General features: G+C 37.8%; 2 protein-coding genes across 16 annotated transcripts in view; one reads left to right on the forward strand and one right to left on the reverse strand.

The window, feature by feature from the left end:
- The window catches only part of LOC308199635 (uncharacterized protein), a 305,939-nt gene that overhangs the window by 272,151 nt on the left and 9,846 nt on the right, over positions 1 to 23,942 (forward strand). Inside the window, exons 23-24 of one of the 8 annotated variants that reach the window (XR_013954767.1) lie at positions 9,930 to 10,015; positions 16,762 to 22,259. The exons of 2 other annotated variants lie outside the window; for them this stretch is intronic. The gene's annotated coding sequence lies outside the window, so the exon portion shown is untranslated. Of the gene's footprint in view, positions 1 to 9,929; positions 14,822 to 16,761; positions 22,260 to 23,942 lie in introns of those variants that run through there. 5 more of the 8 variants (XR_013954765.1, XR_013954766.1, XR_013954768.1 and 2 more) reach the window with 5 other exon arrangements.
- The window catches only part of LOC308199637 (uncharacterized protein), a gene marked incomplete at its 3' end in the record, with an annotated part of 64,822 nt that overhangs the window by 30,920 nt on the left and 9,960 nt on the right, over positions 1 to 23,942 (reverse strand). For 3 of the 8 annotated variants that reach the window (XM_080604066.1, XM_080604067.1, XM_080604068.1), the window contains exon 2: positions 490 to 4,625. The exons of the other annotated variants lie outside the window; for them this stretch is intronic. In XM_080604066.1, coding sequence (XP_080460192.1) covers positions 490 to 682 — 193 coding nt within the window. In that variant the 5' untranslated portion in view covers positions 683 to 4,625. The remainder of the gene's footprint in view (positions 1 to 489; positions 4,626 to 23,942) is intronic. 8 annotated transcript variants of the gene reach the window in all.

Below are 23,942 nucleotides of genomic sequence, written 5' to 3' on the forward strand. Positions count from 1 at the left end.
TCTGTAATAAAGTTTTAATCAATTTTGTGTTCTACTTGCAATTCTTTTTTATATCCCTGTCCCACCCCCACCCCTACCCCCCCTTTTTTTTTTTCAAGACAGATGTCTGGGGAAAAACAGAAAAAAACAAACTGTCACTACATTCACCAGGCTGGACCCTCATCCAAAATGTCATTTTTTTCTCACGCTGCTTGGTAGGATCATATAAGAAATGACATAGAAAGGTCACAGAACCATCACTTCTATATTAAAATGAAATAGCCTCTCATTTGCCAGGCTTCTTCACAGTTTTCAGAACTTAATATGAGTAAACCAGTGGCATAAAAATGGCATTTATAAATTCAGTCTATTTTGTCGTAGCTAGAAAAAAGAAATGGAACTTGGCACCTTCTGGGTGTTTTCTTGATAGCAGATATTTAGAAAAATATCCATCTACAAGAAGAATTATTTATCAAACTAAACACGCTATCTATATGTAAACACCCCTACCTGTTGCAGAGATTACTTTTACATTCCCATTTTTCTCCAGTCTTGTTGTCATATTGTAGCACTTGAAGTGGTGATAAAAATGATTGGATCCTGCTGACAGCAGAATAGATGAAAATTCACAGATTAAAGTGAAAATAATTGCTGAACTTGCTCTTGTTGCTTGTACATATCTTCTTGGCAACACAATGTTCATATTAAATAGACAAGTGTAATAGATAAATGTCTCTCCAGCCTTACTATCTCTGTCCAAAAAAAGAATGCCTTACAAAATTACTGGCTACAAACATTAGCACTCCATCCTAGTGGGCGAACATTGTTATGAGATTAGTCACTAAACTTCCCTCATTACTTTTTTGAAATGATACTAGCTGCTGCCTGTCAGCACCTAAATATCTATGACCATCTGGTCCATGTGAGTAGATACTTAAAGGGGCATGACAATGGGTAATGTGGGAATGGATACGGTTCCTTAATATGTGGAAAAGGAGAACTCTGGACTAAGAAAGTTTCCTGACCTGAAGTACTTCTGAGAAACCTATCCAAAAGCAAAGGCCAAGGGCTGAACAGTCATTGGATCCAGCTCCTTGTAAGCAAGCCCACTAGTGACTTCAAACTCCATCCGAAACTGAAGCAGAACAGCTGCTTCCCTTCTCCTGGCTTGCCATACCACACCTACACTATCTTCACATTCATAATCCACACTCATACTCCTAGTGAAAATGTAACATACTTATCTCCTGTAGAGCCCCTCTGCATTGTCTTAAACCTCCCATTTTCCTTTCCGTTTCATTTGGATATCCAAGATTTTTATTTATTTTTATTTTATTTTTATTTTATTTTTATTTTATTTTTATTTTATTTTTATTTTATTTTTATTTTATTTTTATTTATTTTTTATTTCCTTTGTGTAGTCTGACAACTTCAACTTCCTTCTTTCCCTTTCTCTCTAGATTTCCTTTTCCTTGCCTAAATCTCCTCCCTGGAGCTTTGGCTCCAGATAAGTTCTTTTTGACTCCACCTTTCATTCAGCATCCCAAGAATTGGATGCCATCAGTGCGTGTCCTGCAATATATGACTCATCCTGCAGCAGAACTTCTTATTTCTGTTTTACTCCTCTGAAGGTTTTTGTTTGTTTGTTTTGGTTTGGTTTGTTTTTTTATCATCTTTTCTTACTAACAGACATGGCAGATGTTCCTCTCTCCTTATTAAACCTAGTTGTATGACATGACAGCTAAGAAGCTCATTGTCTCTGCTGCTGAAAGGTAATATTTTTATATTAGTAAGGCCCCTTTGTAATATTTCGCCAGTGCAGCTGTAGGATGTGAGTTCTGGGTCATTTTTGTCTCAAACCTTAGAAAACCATTTTGTGTTTAAGATGTAAAGTGTTTTCCTGATCAAGGGAGATGCAGTGACAGATTCTGCTGGATCAAGTCTCTAGTGTATTCTTTCTGTTACTGTTCAGGTAAGGCAGATGAGCGAGAGATGGGCGCTTCTCTTCTTGTCGATAATTCCAGAATTTCTTGAGAGAAAAATCCATGTTCTTAAATGGAAAAGACTGGATTTTCAGTACTATACTTTCCTTAATATTTATGCTTATGAGTGCAGACTATTATTTTCTCAATGAGTAGGAAGAGAAATGGAAATAACACTTTGTTGTTCCTCGGTCTGTAAAAGTGATATTTTTTCCTGTTACTTCTATTCATTGGCTATTGAATAGGAAAAGTAACTCCCAGAATTTGGCAACTTACACCCATTAAAATTTGCAGCAAAACTTCCATTCAACTTAGCAGAGATTGCATGAGAGGGTCTTCCTGCCTTTTAGCAGGATTCAGTTCCTATTCCACTCACTAAAGGAAGCAATGGCGTCAGTGAAGTGCAAGCTCAAGTATACAGTAGATATGAGATATCTAAGGCCAGTTAAGAACATATCAACATAAAGATCATTAAAAACAGTTATGGACCTGACAATGGACTAGTCTGCCAAGAGACAAATTTTCCAGGACCATCTCCAGCCACTCTAAATTTACTCTGGGGTGCAGTAACTGAATTACTCTCTCTTTTTTATAACCTCTAGGTCAAAACCATTTTGGTTCTTGAGAGTTGAAAGACACAAAAAATGTGACAAATGTGTGTCGTGGAAACGCCACAAAGTTACACTACCAGTGAATCTGATGTCCATACCATAAAAATTAGTAAAAACTATAAGAAAAACAGAAACTGATAAACCAGAGCTTTCTCTGACTCAAGCAGTTTCTGATTTCAGAAATTGTCCTAGGTCTGTCCTAGGCATATCCTTTCATCATGGATAGAGACGGCATATTAGGAGGTTTGTTCTTGACCAATATAAGCATTTTTAATGCTTTTACCAAAATGATTCAGAGAATTAAGCACTGTATATCAGACATCACAACTACATTTTATTTGTTGTTGATGCAGTTTCTTCAGTGTTTTGTTTATTTTGTGATTTGTTGTTTTTTTGTTTGTTTGTTTTTTTCTAAAGACTTCCGTAAGTAATATACATAAGCCTAATTACATCAGGCTTGTTTTCCTTTCTTATGGGTTTATATATCCATTTTGCACCCATTTTATTCCTTTAATCTTAAACTGCGATGTTGCTTTTGTTCCATCTTATATCCTTTATATTTATCTCTCTTTAAATGTTCCTATTATGTATGTTCCTCCAAATCATGGCTTTGTCTAGGAAGGCTAAGGAAGTTTAAAATCAACTGTTCTGAACTTGACTGGACATAATTTGACTGGCAGGTTGCATTACATATTATGTTGTTCTCTACATATGCTTTCGATTTTACATCAGAAGTTTCCCTGAAGCAGCACTTACATTATGATGCTTTTCCTAAGACAGGTTAATTGCTATTCTTTTTAATTATTCTCTACTCAGCTTCAAAAGAGCTGTCAAAATATATCTTTATGTTAATATATTTCAGATAAAATTGGAATGAGGACTGGACTATTGAAATTGAAAGTAAAAAAAAAAAAAACAAAAACTAGATAAGTTAGTTTTTCTCATCAGCTATCTTGGAAGAAATTTGTACAGCATAATGTATTGCATACATCTTTTGGAGTAAAGCATGTATGGTATGGAACAGCTTATTGAGAGTGACAAATAATTTAAAAAGTTTGATAAGAGAAAGATGCCAGCATATGAAGACTCGTAGAAATCCTAAAGTCTTTATTAGATTCAATTCATACAGCAAATTGGGCTACTTCAAGTAATGTCCTCCTTTTGATGTTCCTACCTCAAGCTCAAAATAAAACAAATCAAAAAATTTTGATAGAATTAGGTCCATGCCTTGAAAACTTCTTCATCACTTTATTGTAGGTTGTCGAAGATCATTATCTGTATTATAAATGAGGGTCTGCTTTGGCTGTTGCCAAGTTATTCACTGTCTTCCCTTGGCCTTTGAGATATATTTTTCTCTTTTGTCTTTTGCTGTTCTGATTGAGCCACATCTTTTCTGTTACTCACTATTTCTCTCTGCCTGTGACCAAGTTAGCTTTACTTTTCCAAAGCCCACATGCCTCGGGAGTCTTTGAGCACAAAGTGTCTTCAGAGATAGGCATAGACAGATGCTGGATGAAGCTTCATTACCACTTTAGGCTGATCTAGATCATAGAATCATAGTCATAGAATGGTTTTCTACTAGAAAACATGGAATTACCTACACAGAAATTTCTACATAGAATTTCTACTACTTTTAGTGAGGTTGTCTCTCCAGTGTGACTCAAGTTCCTCTTTAGCTGCAATGCTCGTTTCTTCTGTTATAACAAGTCCTTCTGTCACCATCCCTTTGGATGACTGCAGTTTTTTTAAGCATCAGGGAGTTTCATAGACTTTAAGGACAGAGGAGAGATTTTCAAATCTTGTATACTCCAGGCCTTTAGAGTTCATGCACAAACCCTATTGCTATTGCCAAAGTGGCTGAGTTTATAATCTTAGACATGTTTTAAGAGGTACACGCAGCACCCTTTGCCTGCAGCAGAAGTTGCAAGCAATATCAGACTCAATCTTACATCTGTCACTGTGTCCTTTGGATCTGCCACAGTGCAGGAAAGCCAGGGAACTGTCATGTGGTTGCTATATCATTAATCACATCCATGCAGACCTGCATACCCATCTCCAGTTGTTGGAAAAGGCAGAAAACAGAAAAAAAAAAAAAGAGAAAATCAGGCTGCTGATCTTTCAATGGCCTCAAAACTTGAACCAGCCTCTCTGCCGGGTTTTAGACAAGTCCAATAACAAGGAACACAAAGCTGAATTACAGAGGCCAGTAAACTGATCAGAGGTTAATCTCTAAGGTCATGTCTAAAGTGTGGTTAAAGATATTTTAGTGACTTTTTCTTACAAAGTATGCAATGCAAATACTAGCATATATCCCAGTTACAACAATCTTAAAACCTAACTAATCTTCTGAGCATCAGTTCCGTTGTAAATTTGTAAAATTATGCACAAGCCCAAGGCTGTATTATTTCACATCATAATGAGAGAACATCATAACTATGGAAAGGAATAATTATCTGTTGAGTTCCTTGGGAAAAAAAAGACCCAAAGAAAACTTCTACTTCTGAATTATTCACTTTGCTAGCATATGCACAACTTCAGACCCACAGACATTAGCTGTCTTACAGATGCTAGTTAAAATATGTGGGATCTGGCCAGCAAATAAAATATATGAAGGCATACTCACTTTCCATACAGATATATTCCCTTCTTCAGCTCAGATAAGCAAGTTACATATCTCATTCATAGAAAAAATATGCAATTGGTCAGTTTATTTAGCATTTACAGTGTATTTACAGGTATGGAGAAAGAAGTGAATGCCTTTGACAAATGTAAACCATGTAGCATTATAATCTGATAACTTTTAGCTAGCCAACTTGGAGGGTATGTTTCCCAAAAATGCCTGTACTACCATTCATTGCTCAAAATAAACATCTACTCTTGAACTGTCACTTTTTATTGGGATGTGAAATAAAAGTTTATAGCCATCTTGCTTTAATTTATTTATTCTTAGATGAAAATGTATAGGCTGGAGCAGAGCACCCAATATATGCCTCATCTACATATGGTTTTTGTGCAAGAAAATTATTTCATAAGAGTAAATGCTTTAGAAATTTCCCTGGAAGTAAGCCAGTGAAGTATTGCAAGAGCATTTCTCAGCTGTATGCTTGTGCCAAATTCAGTGAAGTCTTTTTCAAATTAGACATAATACGCATTTGTTTTACTACTAGTTTGAATATCTGAGAATCAAATTCAAGGATATTCCTTTGAATCCCTTTCCTTCGAGCATAATCAAAACCATCCATCTCGTAAGTTCAATAAGGCTCAACATTGCCAATAAAACCGCAGCCCTGTGTTGTATGTCCCACTTATAATTTCTGGATAGCCATGAACATCTTTTGCTGGGTGAGGTAAATGCATGAGACTGCCATGTCTGCATAATGTCTTGGCCTCCCTTTCTAGTACATGGTATCCAGTGCCTTAATCCATAGGGCAATATGATGATTTTGCACAAATATTCGTTGTCAGTACCAAAAAGACTAATATGTCTGAAACTAGTTGCAAGTATCTAACAGAAAGCATAGTTCTGGCTTAAGTTGATCTTTTGGTAAGACACAGTAACATCAAACATCTGTTTTATATCTCATATTTGTTTAAAGGTATAACTTATATTTTTCAAACTTATACAGAAAAACAAAAACAGAGAGGCCAGCATCTCCCACAAGGCTGCATTTTGTAAACAGTATTCCACTGAAAATTTAAAAATGTTTTTTTTTTTTTGCTTACATGATTTCTGTTCTAACATGCCTGTTAAATGTAGTTTAATACATGCAAGTCTTCCTAGGATTTTGTTTTCAGAGGGCTGTAGGAGATATTTTAGTTCTTGTGCGTCTCAGTACTCACTGTTACCAGACTGGTAAGGTTTTGTGTAAGAACCCAAACCCACCCAGACAGAAAGCATTTTAGACTTCAGTAAGGGCAGTGAGTCCTTACAGATGTTCTTGTCTTGGCCTGCACCACTCTATATCATGATTATACATTATCAAACATAGGTAAGTGAGATATTGCCCACCCCAGACTGTCTATTCACAGGTTTAATTAAATGTTTAATTAATAGGTTTAATAGGTTTAATTAAACGTTACTCTTCAGCTTTGTCTTTCTCTGAATCTCAAGCAGCATTGGAGAACTTTTTTTTTAAAAAAATACATGTATGGGCCAAGGTTTAGCCCTGAGATAGAAGGTTGGTTGCAGAGTGAACTTGTTTCATTTCTCTGCTTTCTACCTTCTTTCCTTAGCAAAGCAGGGCTTGTTCTGGAATAGAAAAGGTACTACTTTTGTGCAATTTTTTGTCAACATTTTGTGGTCGATCAAAGCCTGTTATTTGGGGGCCCTTTCCATGGAATTTAGCCATTCCAATGACACTTTGTAATTTGCTTTGTTCAGGAGAGCTTTACAGTCATGCAAGTAGCATGAATACAGAAGACCAAAATAAATACTTTTCCAAACAGTGAGATGTTTATATAGAAGAAGGCTTGCCGAGAAGTGAAGTAATTATGGGAAGAATCTATATATCCTATATAGTTCCATTGGCCATGTACAGCTTTAGTGACAAGTGCTTCATATTCAGAATAACTATTCCAAAAACAAACACACACACACACACACAAAAAAAAATTTGTCCTGCAATTTTCTGGACCTTAAAACTGTCAAAGCTAAAATAAAATCTGAAGTTGAAAACTCTCTGAGACTTTGGAAAAATACATTGTTTCAGTGCTTTTTTTTTCATTTTTTAATCTGTTGCTAAAAAAATTTCACTCCACACCGATTGTTCATTTGTATGATGGTAGTGTCCAAGTAGCCAGGCAGAATAAGGTACAGACATTGTATGTAAGCTCTGTAAGTGCCATTCAGTTCAACTGATTGCTTATGTATAACTTTGTACTCTTAGGGAATATCAAGAATTAAATCTTTGCACAGGCACCTGTTATTTTGGTTCTGTTCCATCTCTAAGAGCAATAATGTGATCAACAGAAAGTAGCATACAGTCAAAGGACTCATTGCAATATTGGCAATAGTTTGGAGTTTGTTTGTTTTTTGTCTTGTTTTGTTTTTCCTTCACCTCCCTTAATAAGACCCTTTCAATAAGAAATACCATCTTTACATCCACTTCTGGATGTGGGAGCCTCACATTCCTGATTTTTCTGTTATGTATTTCTTGTGACATATTTACCATTTGCAGACACCAGCGTTCCAGGCCAGGGATGCCATCAAGTGTGTGTAAGACCTGCATCTCAGAGGACACCAGGGTTGTAATTGAGTTATGGATTGCTGCTTCCCCAGGACTGAAGTCTGCAATATATATGGCATTTCTAGTCCTTGCCAGCTAAAGCAGAGCATCTTATTTTTACAATAGTTTAATCAATAGGGATTGAAGCGTGCAATGAAATATCAATGCCTGTAGTAACATGGTTTTCCATCCATCCCCAGCATGTTTTTATGGCTACTGTAGATCACTTTTACTTGTGTTCCCAAAGTAGGTATCTTCAAACCACTCAATATTCAGACTTAGAGTGGAAACTGGAAACCCACCCATAGTGATGACAGCTGAATGAATATGCAGTACGATGCAAAAAGCTCCACATGTTAACTGGAAAGGAAAGACATAAATTCTTCCTATACATGCCAGGGCATTTTCAAGCAGGCTTTACCATTATAGCAGAATAAATGCAGTTATTCTTTCTCATAGTTGAAGAAGTATGTTGAAGGCCAGGCCAGGTTGGATGGGGCTTTGGGCAACCAGGTCTAGCGGAAGATGTACCTGCCCATGGCAAGAGGGTTGGAATGAGATGATCTTTAAGGCCCCTTCCAGCCCAAACTGTTCTATGCTATATCAAAGGAAAGATGACCAGAGTACTATTGTGGTATTTTCTACAGAAGTCATGTCTTGACCAAGGTTACAGAAGGCAGGAAAAGACAGCAACAGTCAGAGGTTGAACTGCCACTGAAAATATGGGGACAGTAATTCATCAGGCAATACCTAAGAGGAAATGTTAGTCAATGTATGTCACTACTGCCACCCACTGTGTGGCTATATATGTAAATGTATATATGTATTTTTCTAAACCTGACGTTGTCCTGTGGCTTTTTTTCAACTGTAAGATTTCTCTGTGCTAATAGTGCCAACTAAGCTTTTAGGTTTTCACCCTTTTCTGATTGCACAGGGAGGCAGGAATAGCAGTGCAGCTTTCCTGCACTGCAAAAGCACATCAACTTTAACAGTGTGAAATTGTGCAGAACTCAAAGTCTTCAGCTTCTCTTCTTTGCTGGAGAATTGCGCTGCTGGTAGCAGAGAATGTTCACAAAAAAATTGCAAAATTTTATGACCAGATATTGTGCTTATTTTTCCTGTCAACAATGTGAAAATAGAAATCAAAATTCTTTCTGTAATAAGGATGTTTTTCTTTTTTTTTTTTGATTAATTTTTGAAGGGCTTTTTTTTTTTTTTTAAGGGAAAAAGAAAATGTCGGGAACATTTTTATGAAGTGTTTTCAAGATTTTTTTTTCTTTTCTGTATGAACACTTCTTCCTGTTTGTCCTCCCAGGAAGCTATGTTTCAAACAGTTCTGCTCACTCCTTTTCATTCACTTTTGGTTTAGGAAAAAAAATATTATTGAGATCATCAAGAAAAACCAAAAAAGTTTAGTAAATGGAAAGATACCAGAATTTTCACAGTGTTTTTCACAAAATATCAAACATAAGGATTGTTTGATTAAAAAATCTTCTGATTCATTGTAACAATGGACATCCCTCTGAAACTTTAGCTTTGAAAGTTATTTTTCTAGACTGTCAATAATCTTGAGCAAACATGTCTACATTTTCATTGTATTTGTAGTTTTGGACTTTATGACCTAAATTTAAAATTAAGAGTTTGGGGGCTGGGGTGTTTCTTTGCTTTTTATTGTTGTTCATGTAAATAGAGGAGGAAATTCTTTTTTCAGAAAATGCCTAGAAAAGTGAGAACAGCAGATACTGCCCTGTGGTGGCCTATTCCAAGTTCTGGTGCACAATACCTTAAATAGCCTTACGTAGCTTTTCCCCCTCTGCATAAAGGGAGAAGGGAGGAGGATTTCCATCACAACAGAGAGCCTATGGGGGCAGCGTCATGGTAGCACATACAAGATAGCTTCTGTTATGGTGTCATGGCCTGATATTATAGTTTTACATGAAATAATTTATTATACCTAGTCTGCTATATGATAATTTTACAGTTGGAAAATTCAGAAACGAGAGAGATAAATTTAATTCTATGATTTTCCACACATAAAAGTTAATGACCATGGAAGGTCAAACTGTTGTTTTTTTCAAGACTGGGTACATCCAACACTAAATGCATACTGCCCCCATTTATATCACCTGCAGGAAAGCACTGGCTGAGTCCAGCATTTTCCTGAGGAGGTCGGTGGACTTTATAAGAGTGTCTGAATGCTGCTCAGAAAATAATGACGGTAAGCCAAGAAGAGGTGGAAATACCTGACTGTGAGAAGTGATCTATGAGAAAAAAATCTGCTCTACAGCTGGAGTGAGTTCTATGGTTGGTACGGGAAAAAAAAATCATGGATGGGTCCGAAACCATTGAGGGAAGAATGTAGTTCACTTTAGAATGGACTTTTGGTTGTAATCCTAAATCTGTTGAAGTCTATAGAAGGATTTGTATTGGCTTCAAAGGATATTGAGCTGTGGCGTGGTTCCTGAGCTGCCTTTGGGTTACAGGATCACAGGAATATATGACAAGATTTCAACCATCTGCTGAAATCATTGCTTGAATAGAACAGTCAAGGGTGCACTTTAAACCATTTTCCACTTAATATAGAATCATTTCATACAGAGTGGGATCTTTTCTTTTAAATAAGGTGTCAAAAATGGCTTTTGATGTGTATCAAAGAAATATCTGCCTAGAAATACGTCACATTTCAAATTGGCACAAAGTCACCATTGTGTTAGCTTCAACTTACAAAGTTTCACCATTTTTCTCCAGAATATATACTCATCTAATCTCATTTATGTGTTAAAAATCATCATATGCACTGCATTTAAATTATTTTAACACTCTTTTTTGCACTTTGAAAGTGTAAAGTACATCTAGCCTAGTTCTGAAAATATATTGTATGGATTTCTTTGACTGAAAATGATTGTTTCTTCCGGGAAAGCAAAATGCATTGTGATGTACCTTTATGTGTGTTCTGCTGTAAAGCTCGCTTAGATTTATGATTTTAATATTAACTGCTCCTGGACAGAGCTTGTATGGAGCCTGTGCTCTTCCCTTAAAATAAAGGAGACTGTATGCAAGGGTCAAACATCTGTATCCAAATGCTAAATTGCATGCAGAACTAGACGCTAGAATTCTAGATATACCATGTTAATAAAATATTAATATAATCTTAACATTAACCATTTTTTCCTCACTTTTGCACTTCTGTATATCAGATTCCTTAAGAGGCTAACTACAAATTAAGTTGTATGACATGGTTTCAAAATATTTATATCTGAAAGGCAAACCAGTCAGTAAGTTTTCACTGAATATCAAACTTGAAAGTTCCTCTGATAAGTTTCTGTTTCAATGCAATAACAAATGATGCCATAATTATTAAGTACCAATACAATCACGGTAGCCATAAACTAGCTTTTGTCCTCCCTGCACTTAGGCACAAGGCCTGGTCCAACCCAGGCCTGCATGGACTCCCTTCTTGTTATAAAGGCATACTTCTCTCACCAAACATTTCATGCATCATGGTTTGTATGTTTTCAAAGGGAGGGCTACACTAGCCAGAAGCAGATTCCACTACTCCAGCAAATGTTGCAGGGTTTTAAAGGAAGTGCTATTTGCTGCATTACCAGAAAAATGGACAGCACATATAGCAACTCTGAAAAGTGAAGCAGTTTGAAACAAGGATTTGTATTAATCTGCTAAATAATTGCTCCAGGAATTTTCTGCTAAGCATAATTGACTATTGAATCTCTATTTCCTATCTTTTGTTTTCTTTTTCATGCTGACTTCTATTTTCTGGTTCTCCAGATATGATGCTCCACTTCCATGATTTTCTGTATCTTTAAAATTCTTTCTCCTTTTGTTTGTTAAGAAACAACATCAAAGAAGCTATTATCTTTCTTTTAATTACTGAAGTTTTAACCTCTCTGAAATGTCTTTTAATACCTCAAACCAATAAAATGTTATAGCTAGTAGTAGTTCACCATTGCATTACAAAGACAAAGTCCACCTCAGTTGTTACTCCTCCTTAGGTATCTCTGTAGCTTCTCTCCGTAGAGCCAGACATGTCCACCAAGCAGTTTTGTCAGGAGAAGAGAAACGCTCACTAGGCAGACATTACAGCAATTGGGAGAAGATGAGCATATTTATTTCTTTATTTAATTAACTAACACGTGAATCCCAATAGTTGCTTAGTCTTTGCAGAATTATAGCTTCCATTAACTGTTTAAGCTTTTTTAATTCTGAAATGTGCTGGGCCTGAGTCCAATTAGTCTGGAAATATTATTATTTTCAAGCTTCATTTAAGATCAGTGGCTTAAAGAATCCATGGGCTGCAAGCTTCACTGGTGGCAGGGCAGCAGAGAAGTCCATATTGACTAGTCTACAGAACCAGGCTCCAAGCAGAAGAAATATGCAGGTGGGGGGACTTAAAGATTTCTATGAATTTTAGTTTGTTTGTTTCAATCCTTTGCTCTGGGCACTGCAGAAATATGACAACAAATAATTCTTGGTTTGGAGGAGGATTTTTAAAATACCCATCATTAATGTTACCAGATACTTGTGATGGGAAGTGTTGAATTCAACAGGAAAACCTGAGCTAGTTTAGTAGCAGAAAGGCTATAGAGTGTCTGCCACTGGTGCAACCCCATGATTCCACCCCCAAAATGGCCAACATTAGGTAAACCATCCTCCACTTGCTCAAGCAGCCACCCTGGAGAAGCAACCTATAGCTAACTGGTTTCACAGGATGCTGTAGCAGAAGGTAAATGAGTTACATATGTGAAAGAAGGGCACGTACTGAAAGCACTGAGTAATCTGTGAAGTTTCCTGAATCATGAAAAATTGAGTATCACTTAATGTTGCAATAGCACTAGCTTGCTAATGGTATTAACAAAGCCATCAGATATATTTTTGCAAATCATGTGTTTCTTTAATGGGTCATATTTAATTGGCTTTGTGTCTCAACTAGGCTATTTTTCAGGCAGAACAGCTCATAGATCACAAAGTAATGTGTTTGGGTAACAGAATATTCCTGATGTTCTTGTGTAACAGCCCTCCCAATCTCTGAAAATGCAGCTCCTATGGGACTCAAATTGCACGTCTCATATATCAACTTTATGAAACGTAATAAGCCAGGGCTGTTTCAGACTGATGCAGAGTGAAGAAACTGAGCCAGAGCTTCCATGTAATTTCATAGGAAAGTATACGAGGTACAAAGCAGAGCAGACATATGTGGTTTCTGATCCTGTTGGAGTGATTTATTTCCCTGAGAGCTAATGAAGGAGAGATAATTAAGACCAATTAGATAGAAAATCAAGATCCCTGACCCTCTTATTTCATGGGTAACAGGAGTGTAAGTATCTTACTGATACTGTTACTTATACTAACTTTTGCAAAGCTATATTGGTGTGAAAATGTTCTCACAAAAGATCAAAAGCCACCTTTATTACAATGTTCCCGTGTGAAAGGCATCATTGTTACTCACATAGTTTCTGCCCACCCAAAGGCAGCGGGTCTGACTGTGGCAGTGCTGCAGCCAAGAGCGAAGACTGCTGAAGCCTAGTGAAATGTGTACGGTATGCCTCCCTCCTTCTTCTCTTACATATTAAACTTGCAATTATTTCCATCACTTGACAAAAGCAGAGGGTATTTTATTCAAATAAAGCCTAGGTTTGTCCAATAGTTCTTATAATGGCCACGGCTGGCTGCTTCATTACTAGTAAAGAATCTAGGGGGTTTGGCAGAGTGCTGGTGTGAAGTGGTATCACCCTGACCAGAGACAGCAAGTATTCCAGCCCTTTGTCTCTGGGACTAATTTCACTGAAGACTTTGTTTTTATAATTTCAGAAAGGGTCTAGCAAAGGCATTCACAACCCATTAACTCTTACAAATCCCACCACCACATTAGGGGGAAAACAAAAGTCAGGATTGTTTGTTTTTCATTAAGCACTTCTTGCCCACCATTAAACCTCGTCCAAGTGGGCTCTGTAGCACACTTGCCAATAACATGCTAACCTACAACATGTGTTAAAAGAGAAGTTTGGCAGGCAGTATGTATGCAGTAAATAAACACTAGTGTTTCAAAATATAAACAGGATGCTGAATAAGACAATGAAGATTTAAGCTCTGTGTTGTTCGTTTGATACTATTCTGCCTATCATTCCCCCTTTTTTCCTACAGCAAACTCTCACCCCTTCCTACTGTTATGGTTCATTTTAGTCCATTATAGTGTCCTAGCATTGTAGTTCACTGTAGTGTTGCTTTGAAGAGCTTTAAGTCAGTCTCTCTGATTGTTCATGAGTCTTTTCCAAGCTGTAGAAAATCCTGAGCTTTATATTGCAGAAAATCTTAGAACTGGTGAATTCAGTAGAAGGAAATGCTGGTGCATAGGTGACGCAGAGAAAGCTCTCTGACCCTGCTGTCATTCCAACCCCTGTGTTGAGCCCTGCGGTCATTCCAACCCCTGTGACGGGCCCAGCAGTCATTCCAACCCCTGTGACAGGCCCTGTGGCTGGGTCAGGGAAACAGACTGTAGCAGTGCAAGTTGCCCCTGTAACCAAGATGAAACAATGGATGAGAAAGTCAGGTTGTTTAGAACTCAGAGGAACTCCTATTCAGACTGGAGAGGAAGACGATGATGGGATGGGCTACTCCACAGTGGCTGGGCCATCACACGAACAGAAAGATGAAGAGGAAGATATCATAAAAGCATCAACAACTACCCGGGCCCCCAAGTGGTGGGCAAAAATTCTACCACTGAACCACCATATTCCATGCATTTCTCAGAGCCACTCCGTAGCTCTACCATAGTCTCAGCTTGCCCCATCACATCTTCTCCAGAATTATTCCTTGCAATCCTATTCATACTGATAGCATTGCAAAAATATATTGTCGTACTATATGTGAGTAACAGAGGAAGTGAATACAGCTCACCCAAAGTCTAATAAAAACATGCTTTACTCAATTTTAAAAAAAAAAAAAAAAAAGCTTTGAGTCATCAATATGAAAAGCTGTTAAAATTGAATGTGTGTTCCAAATATTTAAACCAACAAAGTAGTTTAAAGGAAAAAGAAGTGTCTTGCCAACTGCCTTAAAAACAAACACAACCAATATATTTAAATAGCTAAGCATTGATTTTCTTCTAATTAAGTGCCTAAAAACCTTGTTAAAAAAAAAAAAAAAAAAGGAACTATCAAAATAAAGATGTAATAGGGCAGTAGCAGCTTTCAGAAGACGCAACACACGTACATGCTGGTATAGGATCTAATGTAGCAAGCACCTCTGAGGAGTATATTAAATCTGGAATACCATAAGAAACTTTTGTTTTGAGACTAAGATACATAGAACATACTGTTATCTTGGCAGTTATTTCTTTCTTTGGATCTCTGTAACATGCTTGCCAATCATTTAGTCATTCTAGTATTCTTGTCAGCCTAGTTCAGTGATAGCTCAGAGCACCCTAAGATTATGAAGTTTCCAAAATAATGAGGAAAGAACTAATTCACACAGTTTAGCACCACTTGAAAATGTTTTAGACATGAACAGAGTGATAAAACAATCAAATCTCATAAGATTTTGAGAATACAGCGTTTTAACAGATACATAATCTACTAAAGAACAGCCTGATAATCATTATCCAGAGGAAACGGAAGAACCAGGAAGGTCCAACAAAGAAGAGTGCTTCTCTTAAAGAAATAACGGAAAACAAGGTGGAAAAGGAGATAAGAACTGTTACAAAGAAAAGTTACAGGCCAATGGCAAAGATGTTATTTTTTATTCTGTTTGGCAGAGATCTGAACATAAAGCAGGCTCATTTCAGCTTGTTCTGAAACATTTACAGTTCTGGGCTAGCTAGGCCTATAAGGTGCTATTTACACATACGTGATTGGCAACCTCAATAATGCAGGGAGTAAATCAAAATGGAAGCAAATGAAAAGTAAGGAATGTAGATATTCTACTCCTTTTTATAACTTTCCTGAGTAGAAAAGAAATATTTTAGTGAAAAATAACATCAACATTAAAAGATCACAAAATAAGAATAATATTACGGTACTATCTACTTGAAAATTGATGGAGGGGGGCAAACAGAAAAAGATATCTTTCCATACAATAAGTAGCTTATTTATTAATACCGCTTCAACAATTATTTTACACTCATCAGCACGCAAAGCTCCAACAACGACATTTCATGCAGAGTTCATAAAACTACCACCAGAGAACCTGGCTTGCCCAGAAAATTTCATGACAGAAGACACAAATTACATTTTCTTTGTCCTCCAGCACTACTTTGTATAGCAGAGGCAGGTTGAATATTTACTTTTTGCATCAAACTAAGTTGTTTTTTGAACCATAAAATTGTCAGTCGAGCACAATTTCCTTCCAGAGCATCGCACTCTGATGTTTAGCTGGAGTGCACCAAACTTGCAAGTGTGCATCATTTCCTAAGGCAGCTGAGTCCAGGCCAGTCCGGGTTTCACCAGGAGGGCTACCTGTGCTGCAGCTCCCTCTTTCCATTCCCAGTGTCACACACACACTTTGCCATGTGACGAATAAGCATCAGGCGGTGCAGGGCTCCCCACAGTTTCATCTGAATGGGCATTTCTCTCTCTCCCTCTGTGGTTAGCCACTTGTGCTGCACTTGAAGACACTACAACCTCAACAGGGCAGGTTGGTGCTTCTTTCGCACCTGAACAGGTCCTTTGGGATGTGTCTTACATGGCAATTCCTGCTTCACTAAAATGTTATATTAATGCTGGGGAAACCTTTCAAATAACTGGTTGTTTGAGCTGCTCAGAGACAAAAGATAGGTATACCAGGAAATATCCTCCATGTCGATGTGCTGTCCTCACTTTAATCATTGCATCTCCTTTGTGGATTACATAGCTCCAATCTTTTTACAGTTTCATCCCATTTTCTTTAAGCCTACAGCTTCTTCTGTTGATCTCCTGACTCAATAATATTTGTGACCTTAGCCCTCTTTTTTAGGATATTTCCTCCATTGTGGATCAGAAACTGCCGCAGTTATTGGACCTATGTAACCTATACAGAAATCACCAGACTGGAGTTTTCTGGACTCTCTTTTTACCCCAGGCATCAATGTTGTAATGAACTCTGAAGATACTTCCAGGTAGTTTTATCTTGGCTTATTTATGATCTGCTCCTACACCACTTTTTCTGAACGATGCACTCCCCATCACCCCGGTACGCCAGGTCATTAAATTAATGATTCAGCCAAACTGGCTTTGACTCCCCAGATCTAATCAAGTTCAAACCCATTGCCTTAACTGTATTTGTGCCATTTTCATCAAACACTCATAGCCTGAATTGCTGTCTGCTAGCACAGCTCCAATGGTGCTTGCTAACCCCCCAAATGCAATTAACATTTTCCAGGCTGCTTTGGAGCACAGAAATTGTTTATAAGGTTTCAAATTCTGTCATCACCTCTGTTCCTGGATCTCTAGAGGATGAACAATCTCTCTGAAGCCCTTGAGGCATTGTGACTGAGCACACCACAACCTAAAATCTGTCATAAGAAATCCACTGCTCTGTAAAAGATTTTCTCTCCACTCTCTCTGCAGTGCTGAATGGGCATTAGTGGTGCATAACTCTTAGGTAAAGAGTCCTCATGTTATGTATAATCACTCTGTGCATGAGCAGACAATGAGGTAGTTCATATTTCTGCTTGATACCTGTATTGTCATAAGTGTTTGACCTTTTATAACTTTCAGAGCACCACTACTATGTGATAATGCCAAAACAGAAAAGGGCTATGAGAGAATAAATGTATTTGTGTAAAAGCTGATGCACAGGCTCCTGAGTCCAGTGCACTCAGTGATGTAGAAAAAATGCATGTTGAAGTACAGGTCAGCAGAATGGAGGCAAATGAGTAAGAAGTGAAAGGACTCGGCAGATCTGACTTCAAATAACAGAAATTAAACATGAAGCATTAAAAACAAAACAAAAAAAAACCTGCACAAGATTCATATATAAGTGAAAAAGTTAAAGTTGACACTGAATCTGATAATGTTATGTGCTCTTTACTGTATGGACCAGAAAGGTTACTGATGTGTTATTAAATGAAAGAGCAGAGAGAGACTGTAGTATGCAAGACGGGTGATGAAAGTTTCCCAAAGTAAGGATGAGATTAGGTTCATACTTATTCTGTGACCATCCTATCTGCCTAAATTCCTTATGTCTTTAGTATAAATATTGCAATAGTTCTGTATCTTATTTTACATGAAAATAAGAGCAAAAAGCTGTCTGTGATGCCAATAAAGATCATATTTGCCAGCTGATTTTACCAGTTGAATTTAGATTCAGATACATAGAAATATTTTACTGAGGCTCACAGAAAGTGAATGGCATCCAACAGTTAAGACTAAAGTAATGTTCAGAGGTCTCAAACAAGACAAGCGTCCTATTGTCTTCTTGTAAGAAAAAACAAGGTGATGGGACATAAGCTATAAAATCAGAATGAAAAAAAAAAATCTTTCTCAGGACACAGAAGCAAAAACAGGTCACAGACCTCTTAATAATTGCATAGATGTCATATACCACTTCTGTTGTACCTTATTTTGGTATATACTGTGTTCAGATGCTTTGAGCTAAATTTCAGTTGTTGACTTTTCTATTGGCTTGGCTGCCTGGAAACCTTATTATTTTTCTTTTGCATTTGAATATCTGCCACGGCTGATCATCAGAGCCATAAATAGCAAATTTGGTGTGGAGAGTGTCATATCTATTTGTGAATCTTCATGCAAATACATGAACATAATATCATGGAAAATCATTCCTTTGACTGCTACAATTTTTACTAAGATAAATAGGTTTATGTGGAATAATGTTTCCTGGAAATGTAACTGGCCCTTGCTGTTCAAGAAAGGCAATCTGGTGACTCTGTTGCAATGGGTTTGCAAGTTAAAGCTGTGAAAGGTGAGAAGCAGATGGTTATCTCAGGTACAGTGAGAAAAGCAAGTCTTCACAAGTCTGACATTTTGCTAAAGAATTACTTTACTAAGAGGCCACAGTAGCAAATCTCAGTACCAAGTGAAACGTCCAGCTTTTACATGCAAGTCTGTTTCTGATGGAGGACACAAGTAAGGCCCAACATAATACTTGAAAGGTCATGCAAGGATAAGACTAATGTCCTTTGCCACCACACACTAGCTGTAAGCAAATACCAGAGAGAAGAAACAGTATTTTCAGTAAAAAGAGACTGATTTGGGGGTCTTTACATCTGTCTCACTTTTCGGTGAGTTCATAAACCTCAGGCCTTGCCTCTCTGTTCATCTTCGGGCTTTTGTAAGTGTAAAAATTGGCAATACCTTTGGAGCTGACAGGATTTTGGCACAAGTCTTTTGGCACCTAAATGTTGAGTCCATTTTGTTAGGCTTAAAATATTTACTATGATTAAATTTTTTTAAATAGTAATTAATTTTTATGCTCAGTATTTGTCACCTGGAAAAAAAAAATACTCCTTTCAGTATTAATATGCATAGATGTAGATAGTTTATTTTTTTAAACAAAAGGAATAGCTTTTTAGAAATTTTATCAATGAGTACACAAATAAAATTGATATAATATCAGCTTAAATAATATGGCTTGTACCTCTCCATTTCCATTAAAATTGTCATGTCAGCAATTCTTATCATCTTTCATAAAAGGCTTTAGAAAATACTTGCAAATATATCAATTGGAAATTTAAATTCTTAATGAGTTGAAAGAATAGATATTCCATTATAATTCCCTGTCTAAACAGCTTTATATTTGTATTCTGAAAATCCTGTTGTTTAAGACATATTTTGCTTTATTCTGATGAACAAAAGTTTTAAATGCCTTTGTCCATCAACAAGATAAAAAATAATGTTGCTCTTGTTTTCTTCTTTATATACTTAATGTCAAATTTCCATATAAAATGTTCCTAGGTGTCTTTTACAGAACCACCTGCTCCTGCTAATATGCTATTGATTTTAATTTTCAAAATAAAAGTATATTCAGCTCTTTCTGTGTAGTGATTGTGCAGATTTTTGACAAATATGTGCAGAGTGGTAGCTCTGCTGCACTTCTGAGTCCTGTTTAAATTAGATTCTAGGTAAATAGAGACAGACTGGAAAAAGAAGGTATTCACATTTCAGCAGACAAAGACCTCAAGAAAACTAATTAATAAAGTCAAATAAAGTGAAGTTTACCAACATACAAGCTCAGGTAGAATTTGCAAATTCAGTTTAAAACACACATCCTGAAAGGAACATTAGCAAAATAAGTAGGGGAAAAAAAAAAAAAGGAAAAAAAAAAAAAAGGAACCAGAAGTGTCATACAGTACAGATGATATAAATTTTAATGAATTTATGCCCCAATTTGAAGTGAAACATGCCTACATTTTCAGTGCAGATGATAAAGTAGAATAAGGGGAAAAAAATACGCTTAGTTAATGAACTGAGACTATAGAAATGAAAATTACACCACATCTAAGGTTTATCCAGGACTGAAATTTGTGTGTTCACACAAGGAATCTCCATCTAGAAATATCCACAGAACTGGCACAGTATCAAACCTGGGATGCCTCACAGCAGAGGAAATACAAAAGTAGAACTTCCATTTAAAAAAAAAAAAAAAGGAAAAACACCAAAACAGCAGTGTGAATTACTGACTGATGGCTCATCACCTTTAATACCAGGATAAGTTTAGCAAAAATAGTGTAACGAGAGGAGGTATGAAGAAAAGATTAAAATACAGCATGCAATTAGTAGTGCTCAGTTGTATCAAACTAATTGAATTGATCCTTGATGTACATGGCCTTTTTCCTAGAAGAGTAAAAGCCAAGAAATCAGACTATAGAAAATAATAAAAATAATAATAAATATTAATAAAAATATTTTATGCAAATTTTGGAATAATATCCTTTTTTTCACCCTTGAAATAGTAACTCGCTTTTAGTAGACACTTCTTCCTACAGATGCTCACAGTGAGATATGGCAAAATAAAAACAGAGCTGGCTTTCCAATTTCAGCCCTTATTTTTGCATGCTTCTTCATATGGTTTTGTTTTTAAACATTCTCCAATAGACATGTAACTTACTTTAGGGCTTACTTCGAGGAAGTTCCCTACGAGTTCCCATATGTGGCTGCCTAACCCAGAACAGCTGATCTCTGTAAATCAGCAGCAGGCCCAGCAGCAATTGCTGACTGTACAGAGTTGATGGGCTTTGCCTATTTGCAGCACAGTCAGCTCACTAATGAAGAGCTGGCAAGAGGCATGATGCCCTCTGGACCTCATTAGAAAGGCTGATTTTGGCCTGTTGAAACGTTACCTCAGGACTTGAGCTCTGGATCCATGCTGTGCTGCTGAGGGAGGCCCTGCCTCCCTGGCAAAAGTGGTGCCTTCCTGAGGCATTTGGTAGTTAGCTGTCCTCCCTGTCACCATCATGGTCACTGTCTCTTCAGGCATGGCACAATGACACTTGGATGCAACTGAATTCAACTCAGAGACCTGCCAATGCGCCAATGCCCCCTCTGCAGAGGCTTGGTACAGCATTGGGGGCCACTCTGTGGCAGCTCCCCATGCTGATGGTCGGCGAGCACCTGCAGGCCTGCTCAGGCTTCTCTGCTCCTCTCTGCAGTGCTAAGTGCCTTTAAAGCTTACTCATCAGATTGCACAGACATAATCTTCCTGACATAAGGGTCATCTTCCTGACATTGAGTGGTGGGTGCCCACACAGCCTGCCCCGTGTCACGCTGCCTTCCAGGGAGCCCCCACTGCCTGCGGAGGAATTAAAGCTCTACATGTGTTGACGTTACTCTAGCCAAACCTCATTACTTGGTTCTCTCAGGTATGGGGGCTGTTTAAAAATGAACTGCAGTCAGTCGTTAGTGCTTCCTAACCTGCTCTTATTTTCCTCAGCTGTCATGTCCAGGTTTGCTATTTCCAGCTCAGGCACGTTGGCAAAATGGACGCTTATGGAGTGAAGCTCAGTGCCAAATCTAAAGGTCCCTTGAGGCTGCCAATTATTTTGCTTGGAGGCTCATCTCCACTCTGGCTAAGCAGAAGAGTGAAAACATGACAAATTTGATTAGTCTTTCTTCAGCCCTTGAGTATGTAACTTCCGCTGCTGTAAAAACTGGAACCCGAGGCCCTGATTGTATAAAAATTTCTTTAGACAGGAAACAGCGACTTGACCTGTGACAGCAGTGTTCCCAGTCAGGCGGAGGAGCCAAATTGTGGACAACCAGCCCCATGCTGGAGCTTGATGTGCGATGCCTGCTGATTGCAGTGCCGGTGGCCCCACGCAGGAGGCCCTTGCAAAGCTAAGGGGAGCGTTAGGCCGAGCAGGGAAGCCTCTGTTGGGTTTTAGTCTCCTCCAGTGTTGGGCAGTCTCTGGGACAGGCACACAACAGCCAGCAGAAGTGTTCTCCAGCCAGGATTTTGCTTTTAAGCCACTGGGTATTGGATTGGAACCAAAGCTGCAGAAGTATTTGGAAAATAAGGTAAAGATTTAGGATCTTAACTGCAGATTTTCATTAGCAAAGATTAAAAGCTAAGTTAGCCTAAATAGAGCCTTTACTTACTAATATAGCATTTAACATTTCCAGGTCGCTATAAGTATAGCTGGCAGTGCAGTGTCAGCTGCTTCACCTGCACGATTACATTTGGTGTTTGGAGACTACCCATGTATTTGGTTAATGCAATGGGAGTTTGTTGGGCAGGCTGCTGCAGGTAAAACATCTTGATGCTTATCTATGAACTCAGAGGCAGGGTTTATATAAAGAGATATATGAGAAACACTTTTCTGAACTAACAATGGGTTTAATACTCTAGACGGGAATATCCTGGCTATGGACATCTAAGACTTTTTTTCTTCTGTGTCTGTATACAGAAATATAATATACATAATTGTATAACATTAGTAGCATCCAGCTTCCTGAGATGTCTGTCAGAGATACTCAAGCTCAGCGTCACACTGGAGCACATGCTCACAGCAGCACTCCCAGCTGTCTGTCCTTCAGGACATTTGTGTTTCCCACTGGCTTAGTGGGGCACAGAACTCACTGCTGTCGTCCTGGCTCCAGCTTTGCTGCAACCTCCACCTCAGCCTTTTTTCATTTGATAGAAGCATGGCATCCTGAAAAACACTGGCAAACTCTCAGTTGTTGTGGTGTGCCTTATTTGACAGACTTTACAGCTAGGCTACTGCTTCAGTTTACCATAGTAAAGTAACCATTTTAGTGCACACTGAGGGTGTTTCTTTTTCCTTTTTAAGTCTCCTGTACTTCTGATTTATTGTGGTTCCATTACGTGTCTCTAAGGAATGTCTCTCACTGTATTTTCTGCAGATAATGTTGTCTTGTGGCAGAGTGCCAATTTAGAAGATAAGCAGTTATACCTGTTTCAAGATTTGCCATTTGGCATCTCCATGGAGAAAATTCCCATTAACAAAGGAAAAAACTAAGCACTCACAGCTCCCCAAATGCACCCTAGAAGTGTAATTACAAAGCTAAGCACTGAGCCCTGCCTTCCAGGGATGTGCTGGCTGAGGGGCACAGGTTACACTGCACCTTTGGCCGCGATCACCTTTGCTGTCACACCAGGCATTTGTTGAGCACTGTTGCATTGCTTTAATTACTGTCTTCTCTGGGCAGTAGAGAATATTTTCTACAGCTACGTATGAAATATATGCATGTCATTAATCTACTGCCATTAAACTGCAGGCTTATCAAGTTTTCTTTTCCTTTATTTCATTCTTTCTTTTAAAAAAGAAGACTTCAAATCTCTTCAAATCTCTTGATTTTCAATGGCAAATCCATTTCTGTCCCCTATTATATTGCAGTTTGCTCCTCTTACATACAGTTCACATCTTAAATAGAGTGACAAGCCATAAGTCATACTGCATGAATTAATTTCTCCTTATTGAAGCAATGCTGATAGATTAGTTTTTTAATGTAATTTTAGTCCAAAGACATTTGACTGAGGAGGATTTAAAAACAAAAAAGCGGGGATATCACATCTCCAGTGCCTAATGTCTCTGCTTAGCCTGGGATAACTTTGATCCCAACTCTTTCAGTTCTTTACTGGGCAGAAGCTGAGACTGACTTGCTTTTAGTGCTTCTGATGTTTATTTGATGAGAGAATACTTTCCTGACAAAGCTACATGGAGCTTTAAGAAACACTTC

This window comes from Anser brachyrhynchus, assembly GCF_964034855.1.
Source record: "Anser brachyrhynchus genome assembly, chromosome: 9".
NCBI lineage: Eukaryota > Metazoa > Chordata > Aves > Anseriformes > Anatidae > Anser > Anser brachyrhynchus.